General features: G+C 35.1%; 1 protein-coding gene across 1 annotated transcript in view; it reads right to left on the reverse strand.

Annotated features, from left to right (window-relative positions):
• WDR49 (WD repeat domain 49) overlaps positions 1 to 24,642 on the reverse strand; it is a 113,684-nt gene that overhangs the window by 34,975 nt on the left and 54,067 nt on the right. The window contains exons 8-10 of the mRNA XM_006910871.2: positions 13,278 to 13,442; positions 10,003 to 10,118; positions 1,450 to 1,580 (exon numbers count right to left, since the gene is read on the reverse strand). Coding sequence (XP_006910933.1) covers positions 1,450 to 1,580; positions 10,003 to 10,118; positions 13,278 to 13,442 — 412 coding nt within the window. The remainder of the gene's footprint in view (positions 1 to 1,449; positions 1,581 to 10,002; positions 10,119 to 13,277; positions 13,443 to 24,642) is intronic.

A 24,642-nucleotide genomic window follows, 5' to 3' on the forward strand; every position in this document is an offset into this window, starting at 1 on the left:
CCCTACAGAAAGTCCTTCCCTTTGCTCTTCACCAAGAACATAGAAAAGCCCAAATAGTGAGATTAAATCTGACCAAGCCTGTCTTGGAGGAAGAGCAATGCATGCCAGACCACTTCTCTCAGCAGCTAAATGAGGACAGCTCCCTACTGAGCAGAATGTCAATGTCAAGTGGAGAGCAGAGGAGAAAAGCTGAGTTTGAGTGAGATGTACAGATGGTGCCTTTCTTGGGATTTGGAGAGTAATACATACTAAACTCTGTATTGTCCTGGCGAGACCAACCAGTGTAATGCACAACTTGGCCAAGGGTAATGTATTTCTACGTATTAGTTGCCCATGGGAGTACTCATCTGTTCCTATGATTTTGAAATGCTTTACTTACAAAGTGTTTGACCAAATATTTATCCATAGGACTGACTGATGGAATAAGAGTGAATGAAGACATCATCTTCTCACCAATTACAATGGTATTTTATGACACTTTCAGAGTAACAACTACGTAGCCTTATAGGTTACTTCTCTCCATCATAGTTCAGCACATGATATTCCCGCAGGGTAGACTTCCAACAGCTATAAAGCAAATTAAATGGCAGTACTGGCCCTCACGGAAGGTGATCAGGGAAGTCTTAAAAACAGCGGAACTTTTAAGTGTAAAGCAGTAAACCTCAAGTTGTTAACACTGCATAGATATCCTGGCTCTTTTCCTGTTAAGTTTTCATTCCTCTTAATTGATGACATTTTTAGTTCTATAAAAAAATGTAGGCTGTCAAAATATGGACTTGTTAATTTCATGGTACAATCTGTCTTTATAAATTGTTTTCTTTGGCCGGAAATGATACAACAATTTCTGATCCTCTTTAATATGCCACATCAAAGTTTGCCCATGGATCCTTTTAAGAGCTTGGATTTGTAGACATTTTGTGAAGCCAGTCTTTAACTAAAATTACTTAAAACTAAATTGTGCCAAAGGGTTAATGAGTTCCCATTATGAAACATCTGAGTACTACAGATATGTGATTTGTATCCAACAGCCCTGATGCTGCTCCTGGAAAAAGACAATAAAATAAAAGCTAACCTTTACTGATGAGCTTAGTGTGTGCTGAGCACTGTGTTAAACGTTTACACAGATTATCTTACTCAACCTTTGTGATGTAGTAAGATATAGATATACTATTGTTAGCCAGACAAAACTATGATTTAGAAATTAAATAACTTGCTCAATATTGTACAGTGGCAAGTGGTGAAACCAGGATTTGAGGCCAGGTAGCCAGGCTCAGGAGCTGATGGCTTGCCCTAGAAATAAGAACCAAGGAATTATCCTAGAAATAAGTGCAAAGACTGCTTCTTCAAAAAAGTTATTCATTCTGCAGTTGAGAGAAGGCTTTTTTTAAGTGAGTGAGATAAAAGAAACCAAACTTTCACCATTGATTGTCAAGTGAAGGTTCACTTAACCTGTAACAAGAGTGTGTGGAGGTAAAAATGCAGCACACAAGATATCATCTCGGTGCTGTATTCCTCCTTTCCATTCTCCAGGCTGGATGAAAAATTGATTGAAGTTCTGAGGTCGAAACACAGTAATAGCCCTGTAAAAAGGATACAGAATTTAGCTGTGGATCTAAAAATGATATAGATATTGAGTAGTCATCACCATCCACTTGGGTGGTGTGACTTGAGAGGTCTAAAAGACTACGCTACCCCGAATTTTATTCTCACATGTCATCCATACTACTAAATTTCCCTCACTGAACTTCCTTTTGAATTCTTTCATTGAATTCTCTAATAAACTCTGAATATTTAGTATTAGAAGGTTAATTATTCTTTCAAGATCATTAACACCAAGTATACATGCATTTATCAGATTAATTATCTCTCAGCAAAACTCCAAATCAAAGTTTCCCCATATTAGTACCATAGAACCACTAAGTTTTGTGACAGTGACAATAAAAAAAAAAAGAGGATGGGTCCATGAACACATAATATTTGGTAGTTTGAACAAAATTGATAAGGTTTCATTTCATCAGAGTGTCCAGAACATTCCCTGTGGTATATCCCAGACTTAATTAACCACAGAGTCCTTTCTCATACAGCATCTTGAAGAACTATCATTTGTGGAACACACTTAGGAATTGCCATTCCAAAGGAATGGTACACAGGACAGATACATTTTCAACAGAAATAATCATTTTAAGAAGGTCAGTATCTTAGAGCACGGTTGGTGAGTTTGAAAACAGGCTAGGATGGACAGAGAATGAAGTGCCCAGTGCCTGGAGGGGAAGAGAGGAGCTCAAAAATTAAATTGTAGGAGCATTTATACCACCCTGCTTCCACTTTTTTTGAGCTCTGACTATCAGCTTATGCTAAACCTCTCCCTCCTGCTAAAATCACAATCGCTCAAATGAGCATGGGAAGGCTTGGTGTCCCTTCACCTCCCTGAAATCTTGCTTCTATTCCCGCCACTTTAGAGCTCTCCCGATTGTCCTATCAATGTAACTCCTTACTCTCTGATGAACGTGGCTTTCTCCTCCTGGAAAGTCTTATGTTTCTAGTATGTCCTGCTTCTTTTCCTGTCTCCCTGATCTTTCATTTGCTATTCTCTATTTTCCATCCCCTTCTTTCTCTCCCTACTTTTAATACGGACATTCCTTATTATCATTCTTCCAATCCATTTCTCTGCCCAAAAGGGCTTGTTCAGGGATTTTTTAGACCAACATGAGCTTCAATCTCTATTCTACACAAATGGTTCTTAAATTGATCTTCATTTATAACCTTTTTCCAGTGTTGGGTAGTTCTCCCTTGCCAGTTGACAGTGGCATATAATGCTCTCATCAGCAACATAGCAAAAATCCATAATTTCCATCTTCCCTCCACACCAGTCCTCCCTAAATTCTCTATTTTCATTAATAGACCAGAATTCCAGTCTCCTGTATGTCTTTCTCTTCCTCAGTCAAATAAAATATGCAGATTCTAACTCTGAGATATGCTACATTTTCATTCTTTTTACTTTAAACTGCCAATGACAGTTTCCTAGTTCAATGTTCACTATTTCATGAACAACTGAACAACTTAACAGCCTCTAACCAATTTTACTGCCTCTTGTCTCCCCACCTCCGGTACATTCTTTATTCTGCTACTAGATTAATCATTCCATTTTGGAAGCTCTTATATGTATTTATTCTACAAGCAATTCTTGTTTTCTCTGTGGAAGTTTCTATTCATGGTACTGCAGGGGATAGAGTCATGAACATAAAGTGACTAAAATGTAGTGAAATGTTATAAGTGCCAAAGAAGTACAGATCAACTGCCATGGAATTCCAGGTATAGAAATCACAGAAAGCTGAGTTGAGGGGTCACAATGGAGCTGGACCATAAATAAATGAGTGGTATTTGGAAGAGGAAGGCAATCTAGGCAGAATGAAGAAATAGCGTGATCAAAGATAAGGCTAGTACCCTGTTGAAAAACATTTGCTAGTTTTCTATTTCCTATATGAAAAAAATTAAAATATATGAGCCTGTTATTCAAGACCTAATAATAATTGAGTCTAATCAACTTATTTTAGAATTATTTCTCTCTATTCTTCTATTCTTGCTTTTCAAAGTAAAATGTGAATGTCAAACTAAATATTTGTCAGTTACTGGGAGCCTCAGGGTAAATACAGTGCACCTTTCTGAGTTAACTTTATTTGAAGATTTTTGGGAAAAATATTTTTATATTAAAATAAGGACAATGAATTGATGAGATAGAATGCAAAATTCACCTGGATTTTAAAAATAAAATACAAGAGTTCAAGTAAATTTCTTACTTGCAGGAGCCGTTTTGAACTATTACGGGTATCACCTAACAGTTCCAGGGGCTAAGTTCCCAAAGCGCATCTTCTTGTTCAACCCAAACAATATTGTTACAGCTCTCGAAGCACCCTTCTTGTTCTCCAAACACACTTCACATTTCTAGTTGCTTTGTTTCACTCATGAAGTGCTCTTTGATCTCTCTGTGGATTTCCTTCCAAACACAAACTCACTTCTACCTGTTCCCTAAGGCCTACCTTATTCTGGTAGACTTCCCTAATAACTAGAGTTGAAAGAATTGTTTTCCTCTTCTGATCTCTTACATGATTCACATTATACTTACAACATTTAAAAAATATTTGATAGTCTCCACTCCTCTGCTAGATTGTAAGCTCTCAGAAACCAGGGATTTTGTCTTATTCTGTAAACCCCATAGTAGCAAGCATAACAACCTATACATATTGAGTGTTCAATAAATATAAATCAGATGAATGAATGAAATATTCTGTGCTCAAATGTTGCCTCCTCGAGTAAGCCTTCCTTTGAGTCTCGCATCCCCCACCTATGTCACTTTTCTTTATTACACTATTATTATGCGATACTGTGGTCTAAGTTTGTCTCTTCCTTTTCTGTCTTTTCTATCATAAATAAGCTTTAAGAGAATATGGACTTCGACCCTCTCTGCATCAGCAGTGCCTAAAATGAATGTAATAGGCTTTTAATAAATATTTGCTGAATCAATGTATGAATAATTCTGTTTTTTAAATTGATAATTATTAAAATAACATTAATATGAGTCTTAGCAAGATAATATAAATAAGATATTTTGCAGTTCTGAAGTTGTAGTTAATCTCATAATGGCTTTATATGTATATATTTTTAATTTTCTCTTCACCAATTGGTAAATTTGGTTGAAGTGATTATCCCCTGGGAATGGAGACTATGAGGTGGGAGTGACAGGGACAAGGTCAATCCTATATCTCTTCTATTATCTCTTAGCCAAAATTCAATGTCAAATGTCTTTTTGCAGTGATACCCATATTAACTAGATGTATTTAGGAAGTACCACCCAAAGGCACAAAAATGCTTTTAGTGTAAAAAGTAGCCCTTCTGATAGTTGACCTTGTGTGTCAAAATGTCAAGAAACTAATTAGCTGCCACCTTTCCCTCAAAACCTAACCTGAAAGTTTCATTTGAAATGACAGTTATCCTCAAAATACCTTCAGAATCCACACTGTATTTCTAACTTTGTCCATTTCAAAGATAGCTTTTTTAAGTTTGTACTTTTGCCAAGAGTAAAATTAAAGTACAGAATGAACCAATTTTAAGGCCATTTGAGGAGTCTGAGAGATGTGTTCTTTCTGACTTTGAAGGACTTTACAATTTCCATTCCACAACTATCATTTAAAATCCTGAGAGTATTGCCACTGAGTCATCCTGTCATCTTGTGAAGATGATCATACCTCTAATTAGGAATTTAGATATAATGACCGATTCTGTGAGAACAAAATGAGTTTACCTAAGTATAAAACAATTTTAAAAAGAAAAAAAATGTTTTAAAAAATAACCTCTTTTAGGATGAATGAGCTAGAAAAACAGCTTTTACTAAAACTTATCATGTAGAAATTGTCATGGAAAGGACAAAAGACACAATCAACTATTTTCTCCCTTCGAGGTTAATTGTTCGTGTGTTGTTAAGACCAATTATCATAAGAACCTATCTATTGCCCTTTAGGCTTAAAGGGTGTGGCTCAAAGGCAGAGAACTATTTCAATATAAATTAGTTCATGTTTATTCTTTTTCCTTAAATTTGTGGAGTCAAATTTTAGACACTGAAACTATTGTAAAATTAGGTTTGAGGATTATTTGTAAATTTTGAACATATCTAGCCCCCTCCTGACCTCCAACATGGTTATTTAGAATAAGTCACAACTTTGGAAGTTTTCATTCTGATTCTTATCCTAATAATAGAAACCAGTTGAGTCATATAGGATTATAGTTCCTTACTAAGACAATTATTAAGGATTTAATATCTTGTGATAGATAAGTTTTATTGTTGTGAAACTTCAAATCCCCAATCTCATTTCATTTAAAAATACTTTCAGAAATCAAATTACATCAACATCTATTTATTGAGCGCCCAATTTTTACAGAGCTCTGAAGGATACTGATAGCAATAAAATTTTCTGAATTATTTGAAATTATATAAAATATTTTCTTTTTTTAGTACTGGTATAAGCCTAGATATTTTACAGAGGTAAAACATTCATGAACAACAATTTCTCCTTTAACAGAAAAAAAGAAATAAAGTTGGGAGAACTAAAAGTCCGAGTCTGTTTTTATAGAGAGTTGTTATGTATAGATTCATAGAATTTTAGGGTAGGATAAAATGTTAAACTATTATGATTATTTATTTGATTTTATCAGAATATACATATTACATGACTATTTAAATAAATGCAAAGATAATTGATTTACTATTCACTTAATTTTGTCAAAATAAATATAGTTAGGTATTTAACCAGGTAGTTTGTCATTGACCCTATGTCAATTCACAATTTCATCTCTAAGTACGGTTTGCTTAAAATGATAAGAAACACATTTCTAGAAGTTCTGAATTTGAGGCTCCTTTTTCCCTGACAGAAATATTCTCTAGATATGAATGACCATATTTCTAAATAACCAAGATGGGTAATTGCACAGTGGCATTTACCATATTCTGCCTTGTAGGTATTGACTCCCCAAGTAGAATGTGTTACCACTGAGAGTGCTTTCTATCTAACTGCACTTTAAAAATGCTTGTGAGAAGGAAAGGGGAAAAATAATGTTAAGCTAAAACTTTGAGGTACTGTTAATAATACATATTTTTGTATGTGCTTCTCCAAATTCACAGAACCCATTCATCAACTTTGATTGATATGCCCAACCTCCTCAATCAAATTATTCATTTAAAAGAATATAGTTTCTTCCATAATTTAATGACTTCATCTGCAACTCAGAAAAAATGCAAAGAACATGGACTTTGGTGTAGAATTCTAACTCAGCTGCCTATTACTTCTGTAACCTTGGCCAGACTACCCAACCTCTTCAAGCCTCATCTCCTCCCTTGTAAAAGAGGATTGGTAATATTCAGCTTTCTGATTTATTGTGAAAAGAGAATAGATTTGAATATCCATTTACTCTGCATGTGACCATGGGTAATTAGCTCTCTAATCCTCAGATTCCCTGCCTATTCAATAAATATTAATTAAATCATTCAACAAATACCACTGAGCATCTAATGAGCATCAGATACTATATATATATATGCAATATATGCTATATATATTATCACTGAGCATCTAATGAGCTCTAGACACTGTGCACATTAGATGCTCAATGACATTTGTTGAATGACTTAATTTATATTTATCAAATATATATATGATATATAAATCAAATATATATCTATGCATATGTGTGTGTGTGTGTGTGTGTGTGTGTGTGTGTGTATTCCTATGTTATATAAAATGTAGGAAACTAGAGAGCACCAAGACAGAAAGGGGGCATATTTCCATCCTGGTAGTAAAGAGAGATATCCTGGTGAAGAAGATGTATGAGAGAGACTTAAAATAGGAATAAACAGCCACATCGAAAAATGTTTGTAGAGAGATTTCTAGATAAGGAGAGAGAATAAAGGCATGGGGAAGAGATTTCTAGATAAGGGGAGAGAATAAAGGCATGAGAACATCCTGATGGCAGTTTGCTACTTGAGTTTATAATGTACATGAGAAAGAGTGAGAATGAAACTAAGAATAGGTCCAGGCTGGAGGGAACTTCAATTTACTGTGTAGACACTAAAAGGTGTCGAACAAGGAAGTGGCATCGATAGAATGCATTGTAGAAAGAAACTGTAGCTAAAATGTGCACATCTATTTAAGAGGCAAAGGGGGGTGGCATTACTGAGGAAAGGACAAATTAGAAGTCTGTAGAAATGATGCTCTGAATTACATAGTTGTAGTAGTAGTGGGAACAGCTTTGAGAAATATTTAGAGTATAGAATAGATAAGGCTTAGTAACTACTTGGTTGTAAAGTTGAGTGAGAAGGCAAAACCAAAGTGGATGTCTCTGGCTATTAACTGAATCCAAGAGGAGAAGTAGGTTTTGGAGAGGGGAATAAATAATACATGCAGTTTAGAATATGTTGAATTTCAAATTGCTGTCAGACACATCCAGCAAGCGAGCAGATAAGTGAGTTTAGAGAGATAAGAGCTAAAGATAGACACTTGAGATATCTATGAAATATTACATACCTCCTAAAATGAAGTTAAGAATTAAATTAGATGATGTCTGTAAAGTGCCACGTGTACAAAGCTCTATGAATAAAATAAAATTTCTATTTCATCCTGGGCAAAATTATCAAACCAGTGTCTTTATTTAGATAAAGCCTAAAGTTAAAGCTTCAGCTTGACAGTTTCCTGTGGGTTTTAAAGAAAGCTTAATAAACTGGCTGTCAATCTCTAGTTATTACTTCTCTAATCACTTAACTATTAAAGAGTTGGCTTAATTCACCATCCTTCTCCAGCTATCACCAAACAGTTGACCTGTCTTCTAGGCTTTTGTGTTAAATACCTCCTGGTAAAAAGGTCCCCACAACAATCCTCCAGAATCCATCCTAACATAAGGCCTCTGACTTAAGAAATATAATTTTTAAATCTAACAATATACAGTAAAATTTTATAATTGGGAATGTCTTCATTAACTTTCAATTCCAACTAAGGGATCCAAGTCCTCACAACTTGTGGAAGATGGAAAAGATGGAAAAGGTGGGAACATTGGTAACTTTTTCTTCTCTCATTTCAGTCTTCCCAAAGCTTCTTCCTCAGATTATAGAAACTTACCACCCACCAATATATATCAAAGCGTCGAGTATTCCTTTAAACCACTGTTAGATGACTCTAATCTTTTAAAAATTTTCCACTGTAAGCAAAAAGACTCTTAAATTTAATGATAATTTATACCTATGGATAACTAAAAAATATAATTAAGGTAATAGTATCTCCAAAGTTTTGACTCACAATGATTAATGTTTTCATTTTTTCGTTATGTTCAAAATTTAAATTGGCTCAGTTGTATACTGCACATCTACCCTGCCATGATATTACAGAATTAAACTTATTCATTGCCATAGCCTAATTACTGAAATCATTAGGCCATAGTCTGTTGGAGAGGTTATGAGCAGTTAATGGATCATGATTGCTCCCAGGGATGTGCAGAAGCCTTGTCTTTCAAAGATGAGGATGATTGAATTAGTTCTTAATATCAAGTAGAATAATCTGGACTACATTTTCTTTCTTTATAGTCAAACTTCCTCTGAAAACTAAGCTGCATGTGGCACAATGTTTTCTAGTATGTATATTCACATTTGCATTAGAAAAAAAAAAGCCTTCCATATGATTGATAAAAATTCCCAAGTATATACTGCTAGTTTTCTAGGTATAAAATCTGATTCAATCCTAGCTTCAAACGTTAAGATCATAATTCTGTAGTGAATAATGTTGAGCAAATTACCTATTAGAGTAATATTTTGTGAACTGTTGAATTTATGGACAATATATTTTCAAAACATCATACTTTAATTTTCCTAGTGCTTATACAATGTCATAGAAAAGGCCCTGTTTATGATCCCCTAGTTCTCTCAGGAAAAAAAAGAAAGAAAAGTAATTTTCCTCGTAATGAAATGGAAGAATTGCTCCTTGAGAACAGTAAGTGGGCTGTGAAAGGCCCTTCTCTGCACTGATGTGAAGGAGGCACTAACACAGAATTCAGTGGGCTATTTCCCTCTTGTGCTGCAATTTAAAATAAGTAACAAGAGAAGAAGAAATGAGGTTCTTTTACAGTTTAAGGAATGTAATTTATGCATTAAGAATTTATTGCCCATAAAATTTGGGAAACTCTTGGAGTTAATATTCAGGACGTGGTATTATATCCCCATCCAGAATGATTTTTTAAATAAGACAGATTCCTAAAGCCAGAAGAAAGTTCTTTAACACTTCTCAAAGCTGCCCAAGCGACATGATCTTATACTACTGTAGTCACTAAGCATTCAGTTGATTCCATATAAAGTTTCACTCACCTAGGTCAGCAGCAAGTTAATGACTCAGAATCAGTCAAGATTTCTATATTCTTTTTTCTTTTAGATTTTGATTTTACCTTCCTACTTTTGCATAAAACATATCATACCTGTCCCAGCCTATAACCAATATTGTCTTCTTAAGAACCAGGATCTGTGAAATATCCACAGCCCCCTCTTGCCCAACGTTTAGTGTGTGATGACAATATCCATTGAAGTCCCATACCTTAAAGAGAAAATTAAAACCACTGCTGAGACAAGAAAACAAAATGTCTTCAATGAGTAAAACAACATGGTATAATAATATTATTCCAAATTTTTGTATTTCCTTTCTGGACTTAGGGTTGATCCACTTGGGATATATAATGAGTAAAGAAAATCCTCTCACCAATTAAATTTAGCCATTATATTTATTACTCCATAAGTAACCCTGTCAGTCTATTCTAATGACACTTGATTTAAAGGTTAATGAATTAGTGCATTTTTTAGGGGGAGGGAAGTTAAAATCATGAAGAGCCACATTTTGAAGTCTGTTGAAATCCTGGTTCTTGCTCTAAGTGTATCTCTCTAAATTTCAGTTCCCCCATTTATGACACAGGAAACTTATTCCTCAGGGATCCTTGGAATTTTAAACATCTAATACAGAGCCCGAAACACAGTCATTATATACTAGGTGTCATATCTCCCAATAAAACCTGTTGATAGTGGGTGCTAGACATGATGCTACAGAGGTATAAGCAATTCTAGTTTACCTCCTCATGCTGTGGCGAGGATATAGATCCAATGAGTGTGCTTCAACAGAGAGTGTCATTAGGTTACAAAGAGTTAAAAACAAAGTCTGCTATGAAACATTGTTGGCACATCACACACAAAGGACAAGCTGACATTCTATCAAACTTAAAATGCACATACCCTTTGACTCGAAAATTCATCTTTTAGAAAATCATTGCGCAGAGGCATTCAAATGTGTAAAATGGCATATTTTGGAGAATATTCCTGAAGCATGGTTTATAAAAGTTGAAGATGTGAATCAACTTAGTTGCTTATTAACAAGAGACTCAACCTCAGAATAGGAATATCTATACAGTAGCACATAATATAGTCATTAAGAAGAATGAGTCACTTCCATGTGTCTGAGCTCTGCCAAAACTCAACCAGCTATGGAAACTTATGCAAATTGCTTGATCTCCTTGGGCTTCAGTTCTTCATCTGTAAAATTGGGTTAATAATATTACCAACCATATTGATTATACGCATGTATATAAGTATTTGTGTGAATGTATATGTAAACTACTTAGGACAGGTTCACAGTAAGCAAGCAATAAAAGTTAGCTAACATTATGATTATTGTTTGCATTCATATGAATCAATGTTCAAGACAAAAGAACGCAAAATGCAGAACAGCATGGATAGTGGGCTGCCATTGAGTAACAGATGCTTCCCATAGGCTAGAAGGATGCGCAAGAAACTGGCAGCAATGACAGCCACAAAGGAGGAGCTGGGAACAGAGTCGAGAAAGAGTTTTTCTTTTCACTCTTTTATATTTCAAATTTTATTGGATGCATACATTAATTATTCAAAACATTAATTAATTTAAAAACAGACACTTCAAAACCTTGATAAATAGGCAATACTTTTAAATCCTTGATTCCACAGGTATGGGTTTTAGAGGCTAAATGTAAGTGAGATTGGAAAATGTCATTAATTCTTGTTTCTTCATAGAATACGGCCAGTGCAGTTCAACTCTGATTTATGCGTCCTAAGCAGAGGTTGCCAAATTTCAGAATTCTGTTGTGCTATTGTGATAAAGATAAATGTACCTTCAAAAGCTATGATTATATTACTAAATTCACATTAACTTCTAAGATGTCAAGGCTTTAGCTGAGTTGTTGAGGGGTGTACAACTCTTCACCCATGTAACTCGGTTTTCCTCTAAACATATCTCTTACCAAGCTCATCTAAAATTATACCCACAGATAGGTATTATGAAGATATGACTGCCCCCAGATCCTATCAAGTCCCTTAGCTGGGACCATGTTAGCAACCACTTACAAGTATGCATAACCCCAGACTCTCTAACATGTTACCCGGCAAGATATGGTAAAGGGAACCTAATCCACTTCCTTTCTTTTGCAGTTCCACCTCACGCCCCAGGACACTTGGGTGGGTGAGACACTTGTTTGTTCCCTTTATCTAAGCCACTGTCTAATACTTTGGTTCCAGTTATTCCTGCTTTTTTCTACCTTGACTATTGAGATTGAGATCGTTCCATTACCTTCACACATCTTGCCGGTTCTGCTATGAACTAGGTTACTTTGCTTAAACCCAAGCTCCCAGTTTATACTTCAGGCCATTAACCTTCCAAGAGGCCAAGTTCTGCATATTTCCAAAGTCTCACTACAATGTGCCATAGCACCTCCTTCACGCTAACCATTGCCAGCCTGGAATCCCCATGAATATTTGCTCCCCAATTCCATAACGTTCTAGCTACATATCCAAATAGTGTTGTATTACTCTCCCTGAATGCATCATACACCCTAGTATGGAAGATACATCTAATTAATATCCTTCTGACTCTTGTTATGACAGAAATTTGAAAACCATTTAAACCTTATTCAGAAAACTGCCTTCTGTTGCCTCAAAGTGTCACAAGCCATATCCAATCAGGCACTGTCATTACTCTCAGAGATGAGGGGAATAGAGAAGATTCACTGGTGGGCATGATTTCAGGTTGTAAGTATATGGCTTTGCATGAAAATTTGATCATTTTTGCAAAGTAAAATAGCACCATCCTCCCAGAAGAAATTAATAGTTACAAAATTTAAAAAAAACTGGAAACATAAAATCATGTTAGTTTAAGATGGATAATAAATAAGAGCATGGTTGTTCTTCCTTCTATTTTTCTTCACTATCTCTCTTTCTCATAAAAATGCAAATTACAAAATGGGTTGATTTTAAATATTAATTTTCTGAAAAATTTGCATCTATGCCATTTTTGAAAGTTTACTTACTCTGGTTATTTATTTTATAAACTGAGAAAAAAGAAAGCTAGAGACATTAGCTGAAGTACATGAAAATTATTTAGGCCTCTTATTCTTCAAAGTAGTCCTATTCAAAACATTAAAAAAAGATTTTCTGAAATAAACAAGCCAAGTTGTATTCTTATTCTAAATAATTTATTCAGAAAAGTTACTTATTCATTTTTCCACAGAGGTTTATTTCCTGTTATTAGATGGTTTGGGTTATTTAGTTCTTCTTAACTTGTCTCACTCAGCTCTTTTCTTGTAAGGCCAAAAAGGCAACAACAAATATAGTCAAACTTATGTCTCCTTGCACAATATTTCAGCTCCTCATATCTGATAGAAAAGCATCACTGTGTTCATACCTTTACAGTCCCATCTGTGCTGCCAGTCAAAAGCCTTGTCTCATTTGCATCAAGGGCCATAGTGCTGATTTCTGCATTTCCATGGCAACCAGTAAACTGTTTGATTTTCCGCCCAGTGTCTATTGTCCAGAAGGAAACCGTCGACCCCACATCAGAGCTGATTACCTAAGAGAAAATAACATTGCAAAGAAATTAAATATAGTTCCAAAATCTACTATTTTTATTTAATAAAAATATCCAACCTATGCATTTTCAGTACTGAGATCTTCCAACAGTTAGAGATGTTGTTATAATGTGTTTTCTTTCTTTTTGTTAAGCTGATAACATTTTAATTTCTAGGCCCAAACTAAGATAATAAAGTCATGATTCTCTTTATTAGAAAAGATAAGAATCTACTTTCCATAACCACCATTCAGCTTAGTGTCTTGAGGCCATCATGAAATCGAATCCTACTGAAAATAAACTTATAAATCTTTTGCATTTAAATGAGAAAGCTGATTTTATCAGTCATGGTGCTCTGATACTATTTACTATATAAAAAAACATTTTATTACATATCAGTTTCCATTTAACATTCAAAAAAGAAAGCACTACCAGCCATTATGGGAAAAAGTTAATTTCAACAAATTGCTAGACCTATTGCTTTTAATGTCATTAGGCCTTTTCTTCCTCTTTTCTCGTGGTACTGTGCATATTTTTACAGCTAAACACAATTACTGGTGGGTCACTAAAAAGAAAGAACACAGGAAGGTTAAATATAAATCTGCATATAAAATCCAAGAGGAAGGCAACAAAAAAATGCTAGTAAGGCTAGAATTATATATAATAGTTCAACAGTGAGAAGAAATTTTATAGTGGCAAGTAGACTGCTAATTTCAGCTAGAAGCATTTAAGTACGCTTTAAGAGATTTATAGGTTTAAACCATCTTGCCAACATGACTTTAGGACCCAAAAGAATCAAAGAAAAAGAAAAAATTCTAAATATGCAAATGTGTACGTAAGAAGTTGCCTGAAGCAACATCTACTTCGAGAAAACTTCAAAATTGTCTTTACCTGCTTAAGTACTGATTACCGTTGGACACATATAAATTTATTAAAAATATATTAAATTTGAGTGTCATGCTTTCATAATTAAATGGGTTAAAGTTTACCTAATGTATATTCAAAAGGCCTGGATGGTTGGCCCATGCATGCATTCATTTTAGAGACACACACTGAACATCTACTCAGTGCCCAGCACCATGATGGCAGTGGGTTCATTGATGAATCCCTGCTCTTAAGGAGTCTGTAGTCTAAGTTGTACATTAAAATCACCTGTGGAACCTCATAAACCACGATTGCATACCATGCCAGAGCCTCAGATTTAATTGGACCAAGGGGCATTTTTAAAAGAGCTTTCCAGGTTATTTAAGTGTGCAACCTGGGTTAAGAACTACTTGTCTAGATGGAGAAGCAGACAAGAAACATAAAATGCCAAACAATGGTACAAGGTTAGAGGTATCAATCATGGTGCTGTGGGGCACAGAGAAGAAATCTAAAATCCACTCACCGGATGGGGGATGAGAAATAAAGGGTGAGGAGAGTCAAACCGGGATTGAAGATAAGAACATGTATTTATTGAGTGCTAAGACCTTTACATTCACTACCTCATTTGATCTTTATAAAACTCTGTAAAATTAATAATGCCAGCACCCTCATTCTACCAGCGATGAAACTGAGATTCTAATCAGCTAAGTACTGTTCCCAAGCTTATATAATGAGGTTTGAATCATGGGCTGCCTATGACAGACATATCATAAGGCCTTCCTCTGTTTCAGCTTAGCATCCCAGACAATTAAGAGTATGCTTAGAACAGAGAACTTGAAGAATATTTCAAGATTGAGAAACAATAAGAAATTTAATGGAGCTACAGTATATATGATGGGATAAATGATGGAATATCAGGTGAGAAAACTAGCTGGTGACAGATATTTGAAATCCCTGACAAGCAATGCCAAAAAATAATGAGTAAGGTGTATAAAGTTCTTTTTACTCAGAAAGGGTCTATAGCTTTCATTGGATTATCAGTAGATGTGTGATTCAAAACTAAAAAAAAAAAAAAAAAAAAAATTAAGAACATTTTCATTGTTCTTAATAAGGAGAGTGAAATAGCATTTTTATTTATTTATTTATTTTTATTTATTTATTTTTTATTTATTTATTTTTTTTTTGCTGGTTCGTGAAGAAACCTCAGGCAACAGTGTGGAGAACAAACTGGGGTTGTGGGAAGACCATCTGGAGGCTGATGTAATAGTCCAGGTAAGAGATGCTCACCTAAAACAGTTCTGGAGGTACAATGGAGAGGAGGGACTGGGAAAAATGGGCCACCATTTAGCAACATTTATGTCTCAGCAAAGAAATGATCCTGAGCACATGATTTCTCGTTGCCATTTTTCCTGACATTAACATTCTGAATCAGATAATGTCGTAAGTAATGTAATATACTATTTTTGTTATACATTTTCTCTCAGTGAAATCAAAGGTAGCTTAAATATTTACTACCTCTGTTAAAGATAGTGTAGTTTCTAGGACAAATAACCTGGGCCATTGAATTAATATGACGTACTACTTCTATTATCATTCCATGTAACTGTCTCTTTTGTTTTTGTTTGTGCAATATGCATAGTAGTTAAGAGCAGTGGGTTTGGAGCCAGGATGCCTGAGTTTGAATGTCAGTTGTCTGACCTTGGGCTCATTATTTAACCTCTCTAAACTTTAGTTTCTTCATCTATAAATCAGAGAGAATCATAGTAACTATTTCAAGCTGTTTTTAAGAGGTTTAAATAAGCTAATATTTATAAAGCACTTAGCACCGTGTAGGGCATACAATAAATAAGCCATAAAAATTAGCTAGTGTTACTATTTCATTTAAGCTTTATTTTTCTGACCCTTTATTTGGGCTGATATCACTTTTTGTATCCAAATCAAATTAAGAAAAATATTTAATGTCTTGTTTTCTTCCAACTATGACAGGGTATATAGAACATTACAATTTTAAAAACCAGATTTGTAGATGTACATTAAGATTTCAAATTATTAATACTTATGAATTTCTCATATAGTAACTTAGGAATTGGGATTGTATTCATTAAAGACAAAACTATAAAAACAATTTTCCAAGCATGGGTAAAAATTTTGATAGTGGTATTTTAGGTAGTGAAGAATTTTATTATTTCCATTCAAAAAGCATTTATTGAGTACTTATTGTATGCTAGGCATTTCATTACTAAAAGATGAGCATTCCCTGACAGAAATTAAGAAATCAAAATTAAATAAGGTTACGTACAGAGAGAAGACTCGCTTACTTGTTCAAGACTGGCTTCAGCCGCATTACAAAGCTTCTCATCATCCACCCCACCACTTTTACCTAATATAGACATTCAATCAAGAATTAATAACATTCATGTTTTGCTGCTTTGCACTCTCCCTCCTCTGCCCACCTGGCTGAGCCCCAACATATTATTCATCAGTTTTCATCACCTTTCTGCGCTCATTTAACAATTTCTTATGAGATCTGAATCAATAATGACAACGGTGTAGAGCCAGTCAGATTTCATTTTATGGCAATCTGCCTTAAGGTACAGGCTTCTGGAAAACAATGTGTTGAAAAACATGGACTGACTATGTCACAACATACAACCAGTATTAACCAGAATCTATTGTCACTATGACAATGTCAGAATACAACGATAACAAGGCAGGTGAAAAGACTTTCAAAGTTTGGTGAGAGAGGAGTGTATTTAACATCACTTGGCAGCTGAAGGAAATGGTTTGACTACAGAATGGAGGAAATTTTATTTTTAGCAAGCTGTTTTTATTGCTAATAAAGCCCAGGATGAAGTATCAGCATCATATTTATATGCCACATTTTGATGATATCAAATCTCTTCAGGTTTTCAGTTCATTCCTGCCTAATGCTCTTCAGATGAGACCTTAGCCAATGCAAGCAGGGTCTTTATAGACTGCAGAGCAGAAATGGCCCTGTTCTAGTAACAACACTGCAATGCAATGGGCCTTGTAAGCAAATCATTATTTTGTTGGGAGCACGCTCCACCTTATGTACCTGAGTAAATAACTGGTTAGAAATATATGAGTCTTTTTATCTTTCTCATCTGAGGCTGTCACAGCCAATCAGACAATCCTAAAAGATGTGACACTTTATGTCCCCTAATTGTCTTCTTGTTATTCCAACAAGAGTAGGCATTTTAGTTGTCTTTTATATGCATCACAAGTCCTACGTCTAAGCAAGAAGAAGGATCAAAAATTACAGCAGCAGATGTCACTGGCTACAAGAGATCAGGACATTTGATTTAATTGCTGTTTTATAATTTTATTTTTTCAGTCAGTGCTATTTCTGGTCTCATAATATAGAGCAAGTTACCTCCTTTATTGCTATTTTGCATCAAACCTCAAGAAGTTACATCTCAGTAAGTAGCAAGGTGAGGAGAATAATATCTCAGAGTACTGGTACAGACAAAGGATTCAAATACTTTAAGGCAATCATTCTGTTTATAAATCTTGTTTATTTGATATCACCTCTTCTTAGATTAATTTCTAATTTACTCTTTCTAATTCATTCCTTAAATTTATGAAATACCTACAATATGTAATGCACAAGATCTAGGCACTGGGGACACAGCAGTGAAATATTCCTGCCCTTACACTTAGTGGGGGAAGAGCAAGAGGGAGGCAACCAGATTAGAAAAAAAGTATATTTCTCTCTATATATACATATATATGTAATCATTATAAAAAATATATAACTGAGAAGGAGGTAGAGATCATTGGAAGTGGGCGCAAAGTTGGGGGCTCTGGGAAGGCTTCCCTGAGGTATCATTTGAGGAAAGACATGAGTGAGATGAAGGAGAAAGCAATGCAGGTACCTAGGTGAAGAGATTTCCAGACAAAGGAAACTATGATGCAAAGGCCCTAAGGCTGAGTTCCTTGGCATGTTCAAGGACTAGCAAGGAGGCTAGCAAGGCTGAGGCAGTGTGAGTGAGGGGAGGAGCCATAGGCTGTGACCCCTATGGTCATTATACAGGCAGTCAAAACACTTCCAAAATCACCAGGCACCTACAAGAATCAGGAGACAAAGTCATCTCCCCTTTCTTGACTAATATTTATTTACCCTTTACTCTTGCTTTATTTTGTTTGTCTTTATATACAATAATATCCTTCATCCTTTATAGAAAATCTACAAGAGAGGTATTATAAATCCTATTTTCTAGATAAGAAAACTGTTGCTTATAAAAATTAAATTACTTGCTCAATGTAAAGCAATGGAAACTCTGACTCTAAAACCTTACCACCTCTCTCATTTCAAAAAAAAAAAAACAATCTAAGAAAAAACTACTTCAAAAAATAGTTGATATTGCATTGGACTCCCAGATTCTGGTTCTGCATGGTTAGAAGTTGTCACTCCATCCTAACAAAATGAAAAATCAACAATTCTTCTTAGGTCAATATAAGAAATGAGGTCACGGGGCAAATCGCTGCATCAAAACTGGAAAGACCAACAGGCAAATAAAGAAAGTCGCAATTTACCAGAGTGAAAACTGATGAACTGAAAACTCACGGGAAGCAGTGCCAAGATAGGAAAACCCAAACTATGATTGACAAATTACTGGAGTCTCAAAGTAGACAAGTCTGAGAGTTCAAAATTCCAGGGGAGCCAGTCATAGGGAGACCCCACAATTTTATTTAGAGAATATGAGTTTTATTTAGAGAATATCAACCAGGTTCTCACTATAAATATTGAAGAAAAATCCCCTCATGCTCCTGGCAGGGGCAAAGGAAAGAAACTATTTAGAAATATGTCAGACTACTCTGTTCTTAACAAGGTCTGCCCTGAGGATAAACTGTTTAACCAGAGCTTAATCTGCTGAGGTTTTGTCAGAGCCCATCTGACATGAGGAGGGGAAATACTACATTATTGCTGGCTCTTGCCTTCCTACTTTACCTAGGAGGGAGGAGAGACAACTGAGAAGCATATGTGAAGTTCACAGTCCAGAGGCACAGGCTCACTAAAAGACTGACATCTAATCATAGGACTATAGAAGGCTTCCTCTCCCGACACTCTACCATTACATTTCTAAAGGTCTATTTACAGCAGTTCTCTTTACCCAGCATATGTCCAGAACTGAAGAAAAAAATTACAAAATGTACTAAATGGCAAGAAACACAGTTTAAAGATTCAGAGCAAGCATCAGACTCAGACATGGCAGGGATGTTGGAATTATCAAATCAAGAATTTAAAAATAGCTGTGATTAATATGTTGAGGGCTCTAATGAGTAAAGTAGATAGCACTGATTCCAAACTGATTCTAAAGCTCATATAGAGGCCAAAGATCCAACACAATACTGCGGAGAAGAACAAAATCAAAAGACGGACACTACCCAACTTCATAGCTTACTATAGAGCTGCAATAATCGAAACAGTGTGATATCGGCAAAAGAATAGCCAACAGATCACTGGAACAGAATAGAGAGACCAAAACTAGGCCCATATAAATCTAATCAACTGATCTTTGACTAAAAAGCAAAAGCGATACAATGAAGATAAGATAGTCTTTTCAACAAATGGTGCTATCAACTGGATATGCACACGTTAAAAAAAAAAATGAATCTAGATACAGACCTTATATCCTTCACCAAAAAAAAAAAAAAAAAAAAAAACACCTCAAAATGGATCACAGACCTAAATTTAAAGCAAAACAAAAAAAAACTATAAAACTCAAAGAAGATAACATAGGAGAAACTTTAAATGACATCTGGTTTTACAATGACTTTTTAGATAAAACACAAGGATATAATCCATAAATGAAATAATTAATAAGCTAGTCTTTATTAAATTTAAAATGTTCTGCTCTGCAACAGACACTGTCAAGAGAATGAAAACACAAGCCACGGATTAAAAGAAAATATTTTCAAAAGGCATATTTGATGGAGTACTGTTATCCAAAATATACCAAAAACTCTTAAAGTTAAATAATGAGAAAAGAAACAACCTATTTAAAAATGGGCCTCACCAAAGAAGATAAACAAATAGCAAATAATACATGAAAATATGCTCTACATCATGTGTCACCAGGGAAGTACATAATAAAACAATAATGTGATACTACACATTAGAATGGCATAAGTCTGGAACACTGACAACACCAAATGCTGACAAGGATGTGGAGCAATAAGAACACTCATTCATTGCTGATAAGAAAGCAAAATGGTACAGCCATGTTAGAAGGCAACTGGTGACTTTTTTACAAAACTAAAAATACTCTTACAATTCAGCAATCAGGCTTCCTAATATTCACCCCCAAAAGTTGAAAACTTACATCCACACAAAAACCTGCACATGGATGTTCATAGCAGCTTTATTCATAATTGCCGTACTTGGGAGCAACCAAGATGTCCTTCAGTAAGAAAATGAATAAAAATACCATGATACATCCATACAATGAAATATTATTCAGTGCTAAAAGAAAAAAAAAAAGAGCCTTCAAGCATTAAATGCATAGAGGAAACATAAATGCATATTATTGAGTGATAGAAGACAATCTGAAAAGGCTACATACTGTATGATTCCAACTATATGACATTCTGTAGAAGACACAGCTACGTAGAGAGTAAAAATATCAGTTGTTGCCAGGTGTTAGGAGAGGAAGATGGGAAGGCAAGGTGGAGTATAGAGGATTTTTAGGGCAGTGAAATTGTTTTATATGACTCTGTAATGGTAGATACTTATCAAATACATGTGTCTAAACTCATAGAATGTATAACACCAAGAGTGAACCCTAATGTGTAAACTGTGGTTACATTTGGTGATAAGTATGTGTCAATACAAGTTTGTCAACTGTAACAAATGTAGCACCCAGGGGGGTGGGGGATGTGGATAATTGAGGAGGCTACGTATGTGCAAGGACAGGGAGTATATGGGATATTTCTGTACCTCTTCTCAATATTGTCGTGAACCCAAAAGTGCTCTTAAAAAAAATAAGGTCTTAAAAAATAGCTGACTGTGATGATGAGAAAAGCTGACGAGAGGGCCCTCTCCTGCCCTGCTGATGAATTTAATGCAGCTTTTATGGAGAACATTTGACAATATCTATCAAGGTTACTGACATAAATAGTCTGACCCAATAATTCCAGTTCTAGGAATTTATCTCACAATTATTTCCTCAGTAGAGCCAAAATTTGTGTTTTCAAGGTTAAAAACTACTATATTATTTGTAATAGAAAAATACTAGAATTAAGCTAAATGCCCACAAGAACTGATTAATAAAAAGTTTGGTAGACCCATATAATAGAGTACCATGCAGGTGTCATAAAGAAAAAGGGTATTGTTTAGGTAATGAGATAAAATGCTCTTCAGGCTGTATCGTTAAGTGAAAAATCAATGTATAAAGCAATGTTTCTGTTCATATAATGCAATACAAACTATGTAAAGATCTTTTAAAATAATATATTCTTAAATATGAATAATTACATATATATATTTAAAAGTGAATATACATATTTACTTGTGTATGAATAGAACAGCCTTTGAAGGGGGCTAATGGAACTCACAAAACTGGTAGCCTCCAAGAAAGGAAATTGAGTAGGTAGACACAGGGATAAGAGGAAACATCCACTGTGTATCCTTTTGTCCTTTTGAGTTTTATAACATTAAAATGTGTTATTTCTTCCAAGCTAATCATATTTAAATAAACGTTCATGTGTATGCATGTGCACATGTAAGCATATATATGTTTTGGTGTAACCTTAAGAATATGGTCCTTCCCATGTCTCCATCTAGTGATTAGCCCTCATAAACTGAGGATCAATATAAAACCAAGAAAAGCCTCAAGGTGGCTAGTGAAGAAAAGCCATGTTAACAGAATGGAGGTCACTTGGAGCCCAGCAATAAGGCAGGCAAAGAGAAATTTTTCATTAGTGTTCATTTAATTCTGTTCAAAAGAGAAACTCATTGATTTTGCCCTAAATATAAGCACTAAAGAGGTATAATGTCTTGTAAGGTGGAGATAAATTTTCCTTAAGCTTTTTCATTTCCCTTTTCCCAGATTTTATAATTACCAAGGAAACTACAAATTGAATAGTTTAGATTCTCAAATATCTCAATTCCCTAAAAAACAATGTTCAGAAAAGAGGACAGGAAACACACTGTCACTAAAAAATTATGCCCCACCCTCATTTTTAATGAATGATCTGGCATTATGTTTCCTGTGATAGTATGACAGATGGTCCTCAAGAAACAGCACTACTCTGGATAAAGTGAAGAAGGGTTTAGTGTTCACATTTTCAAAACCAACATCTTATGCTGGATTATAGGAACCCTATCAAGGGTCTCAGGAGTCCTGCTGGAGGCAGCCAGGCAGCCATTGTCTGACATATCTCTTTATGTAACCATGTATGTGATTAATATGTTTACTCTTCGAGTTTAGATAAAATGGTAAGATTCTGGGAGGCAATTTGGGTATCAAATTATGTACTACACATATAATTTAACCCAGAAAGTAATTCCTAGGATTTTACCTCAGATAGATAAAGTCATAAGCATGAATATATTTATGTACCGAAAAAATCATAATAGCAAAATTCTCATCAAGGCACATGGATAAGTAAATGATGATGTACACTTACAATGGGATACTGTGCTGCTTTTAAAAAATGATGAAGTAGATCTACATTTAGGTACAAGGAAATATATTCCAATATATTACAGAATAAAAAAGTAGGGTACAGAATCTTATTTATGTAAAATAGTCTATGCACAGAGAGATATTTAGAACATGATCATATTTAGTTCCTTATCTGAGCTTTACTGCATCATTTTAAGTATGTAATGTTTTAGAAAATTAAGTGATTTCAATAACAAAAATAGTAAATGTTATTGTCTGTCAAAATTTAATGATGCCTAAATGTCTGGCCTGACTATAAGTGTGTCCCAGGTTCAAAGCAAACTGAAAACTACCTATTGTACAAAAACACATCGACCCACACCATTAGGGTAAAAGCCATAGGGATAACTCAGACATTTTATCTATTCCTGTTTATACCTACAAATATATTTTTTAAAGTTTCCTAAAATTCATGGGTTTTCAAGAAAAGCTTCATTAAAAACTCAATGCAAAGATAGCTCTTAAGAACTTCCTCCAGTATACTGAATTACTTCGATTCTTTCAAAACTGTGCATTCCAGGAACTCCCCCATCCTGCCACATCTTGTTATGCCACCAGCTGTGAGGGTGAGCTTTTCAGGGTGAAACAAAGAATGTTGTTTTTTGTAAAAGGTTTTGCATGGCTTATCATCACTTTTTAGATTAGGATTCAAGGGTACCAAAAGGCATGAAAATGAAGAAAAGTCACAGAAATGTGCCAAGTTGCTTTCATATAGGGATTGTGTTAGGCCAATACTAAAGTCAAGTAGAATGAAATAATACCAAAGAGTTGTCAACGTGTTGAAATGACAACAACAGAAGAAATGTTTTCCTTTCAATTCAGAAAAATGGAAAGTCTTCAAAAAAGACACCAAACCAGATAATTAAAGAGCAAGCATCACTGTACCGAAAAACCATGGATTCTTTTTGAACTTGAAATGAGAAATGGCAATTATTGGCCTCATCTGGCAATTGAGTATCCAGTTGGTATTCAGAAGAGTGTTAGGAGTTAGAGGAAAATACAGAAGTGGGAGACAGGATCTTACCCCCTTAGGCCAAAACACAAGAGAAGAGAAAAATGAGAGTTTCGTTAAGTGTTTAACAGGAAAACAACCAGAAATGTGACCAATGCTCAAAGAGAAGTGATATAGGTGTGGCTTGAGCTGTCCCTGGAGACTTTGGGAGCTGAGAGGAATTGAATTCAGTTCCAGCCCTGGAACTGAATGTGTCAGAGCAGGAACTGCATTGGGCGAGAAGGGACAGGACAAACAACTTGCTCACCTCAAGGGGTGTTCCCGAAGAGGAATAGGGACAAAGCCTAATTCAGGGTCCCCTCGTCTTCCTAACTCTTCCCAACATCAGCTTTCACATGACACATGGTTAAATAAAGATTAAGTAATACCAAGAAGTCGACAAGCAAAAGTGGTGTCATAAAACACTAACATTCAACCTGAGAGGTGTCAGGGACCCGGGGGCCCTACTAGGGCTGGCCGCTTGGAAGGAAGGAGGACTATTTCCAAAAGGTGAGCCACAGCGAGCAATGCTGGAGATGCATGTTGTTACTATTACCATGTCTATGCCCTGCCAACACACGTTTTTAAAAGTTAATAGGGTCGGGACTGGTTAGTACTTGGATAGGAGACCACCTAGGAAGACGAGGTGTTATAGGCG

This window comes from Pteropus alecto, unplaced genomic scaffold (genome assembly GCF_000325575.1).
Source record: "Pteropus alecto unplaced genomic scaffold, ASM32557v1 scaffold33, whole genome shotgun sequence".
NCBI lineage: Eukaryota > Metazoa > Chordata > Mammalia > Chiroptera > Pteropodidae > Pteropus > Pteropus alecto.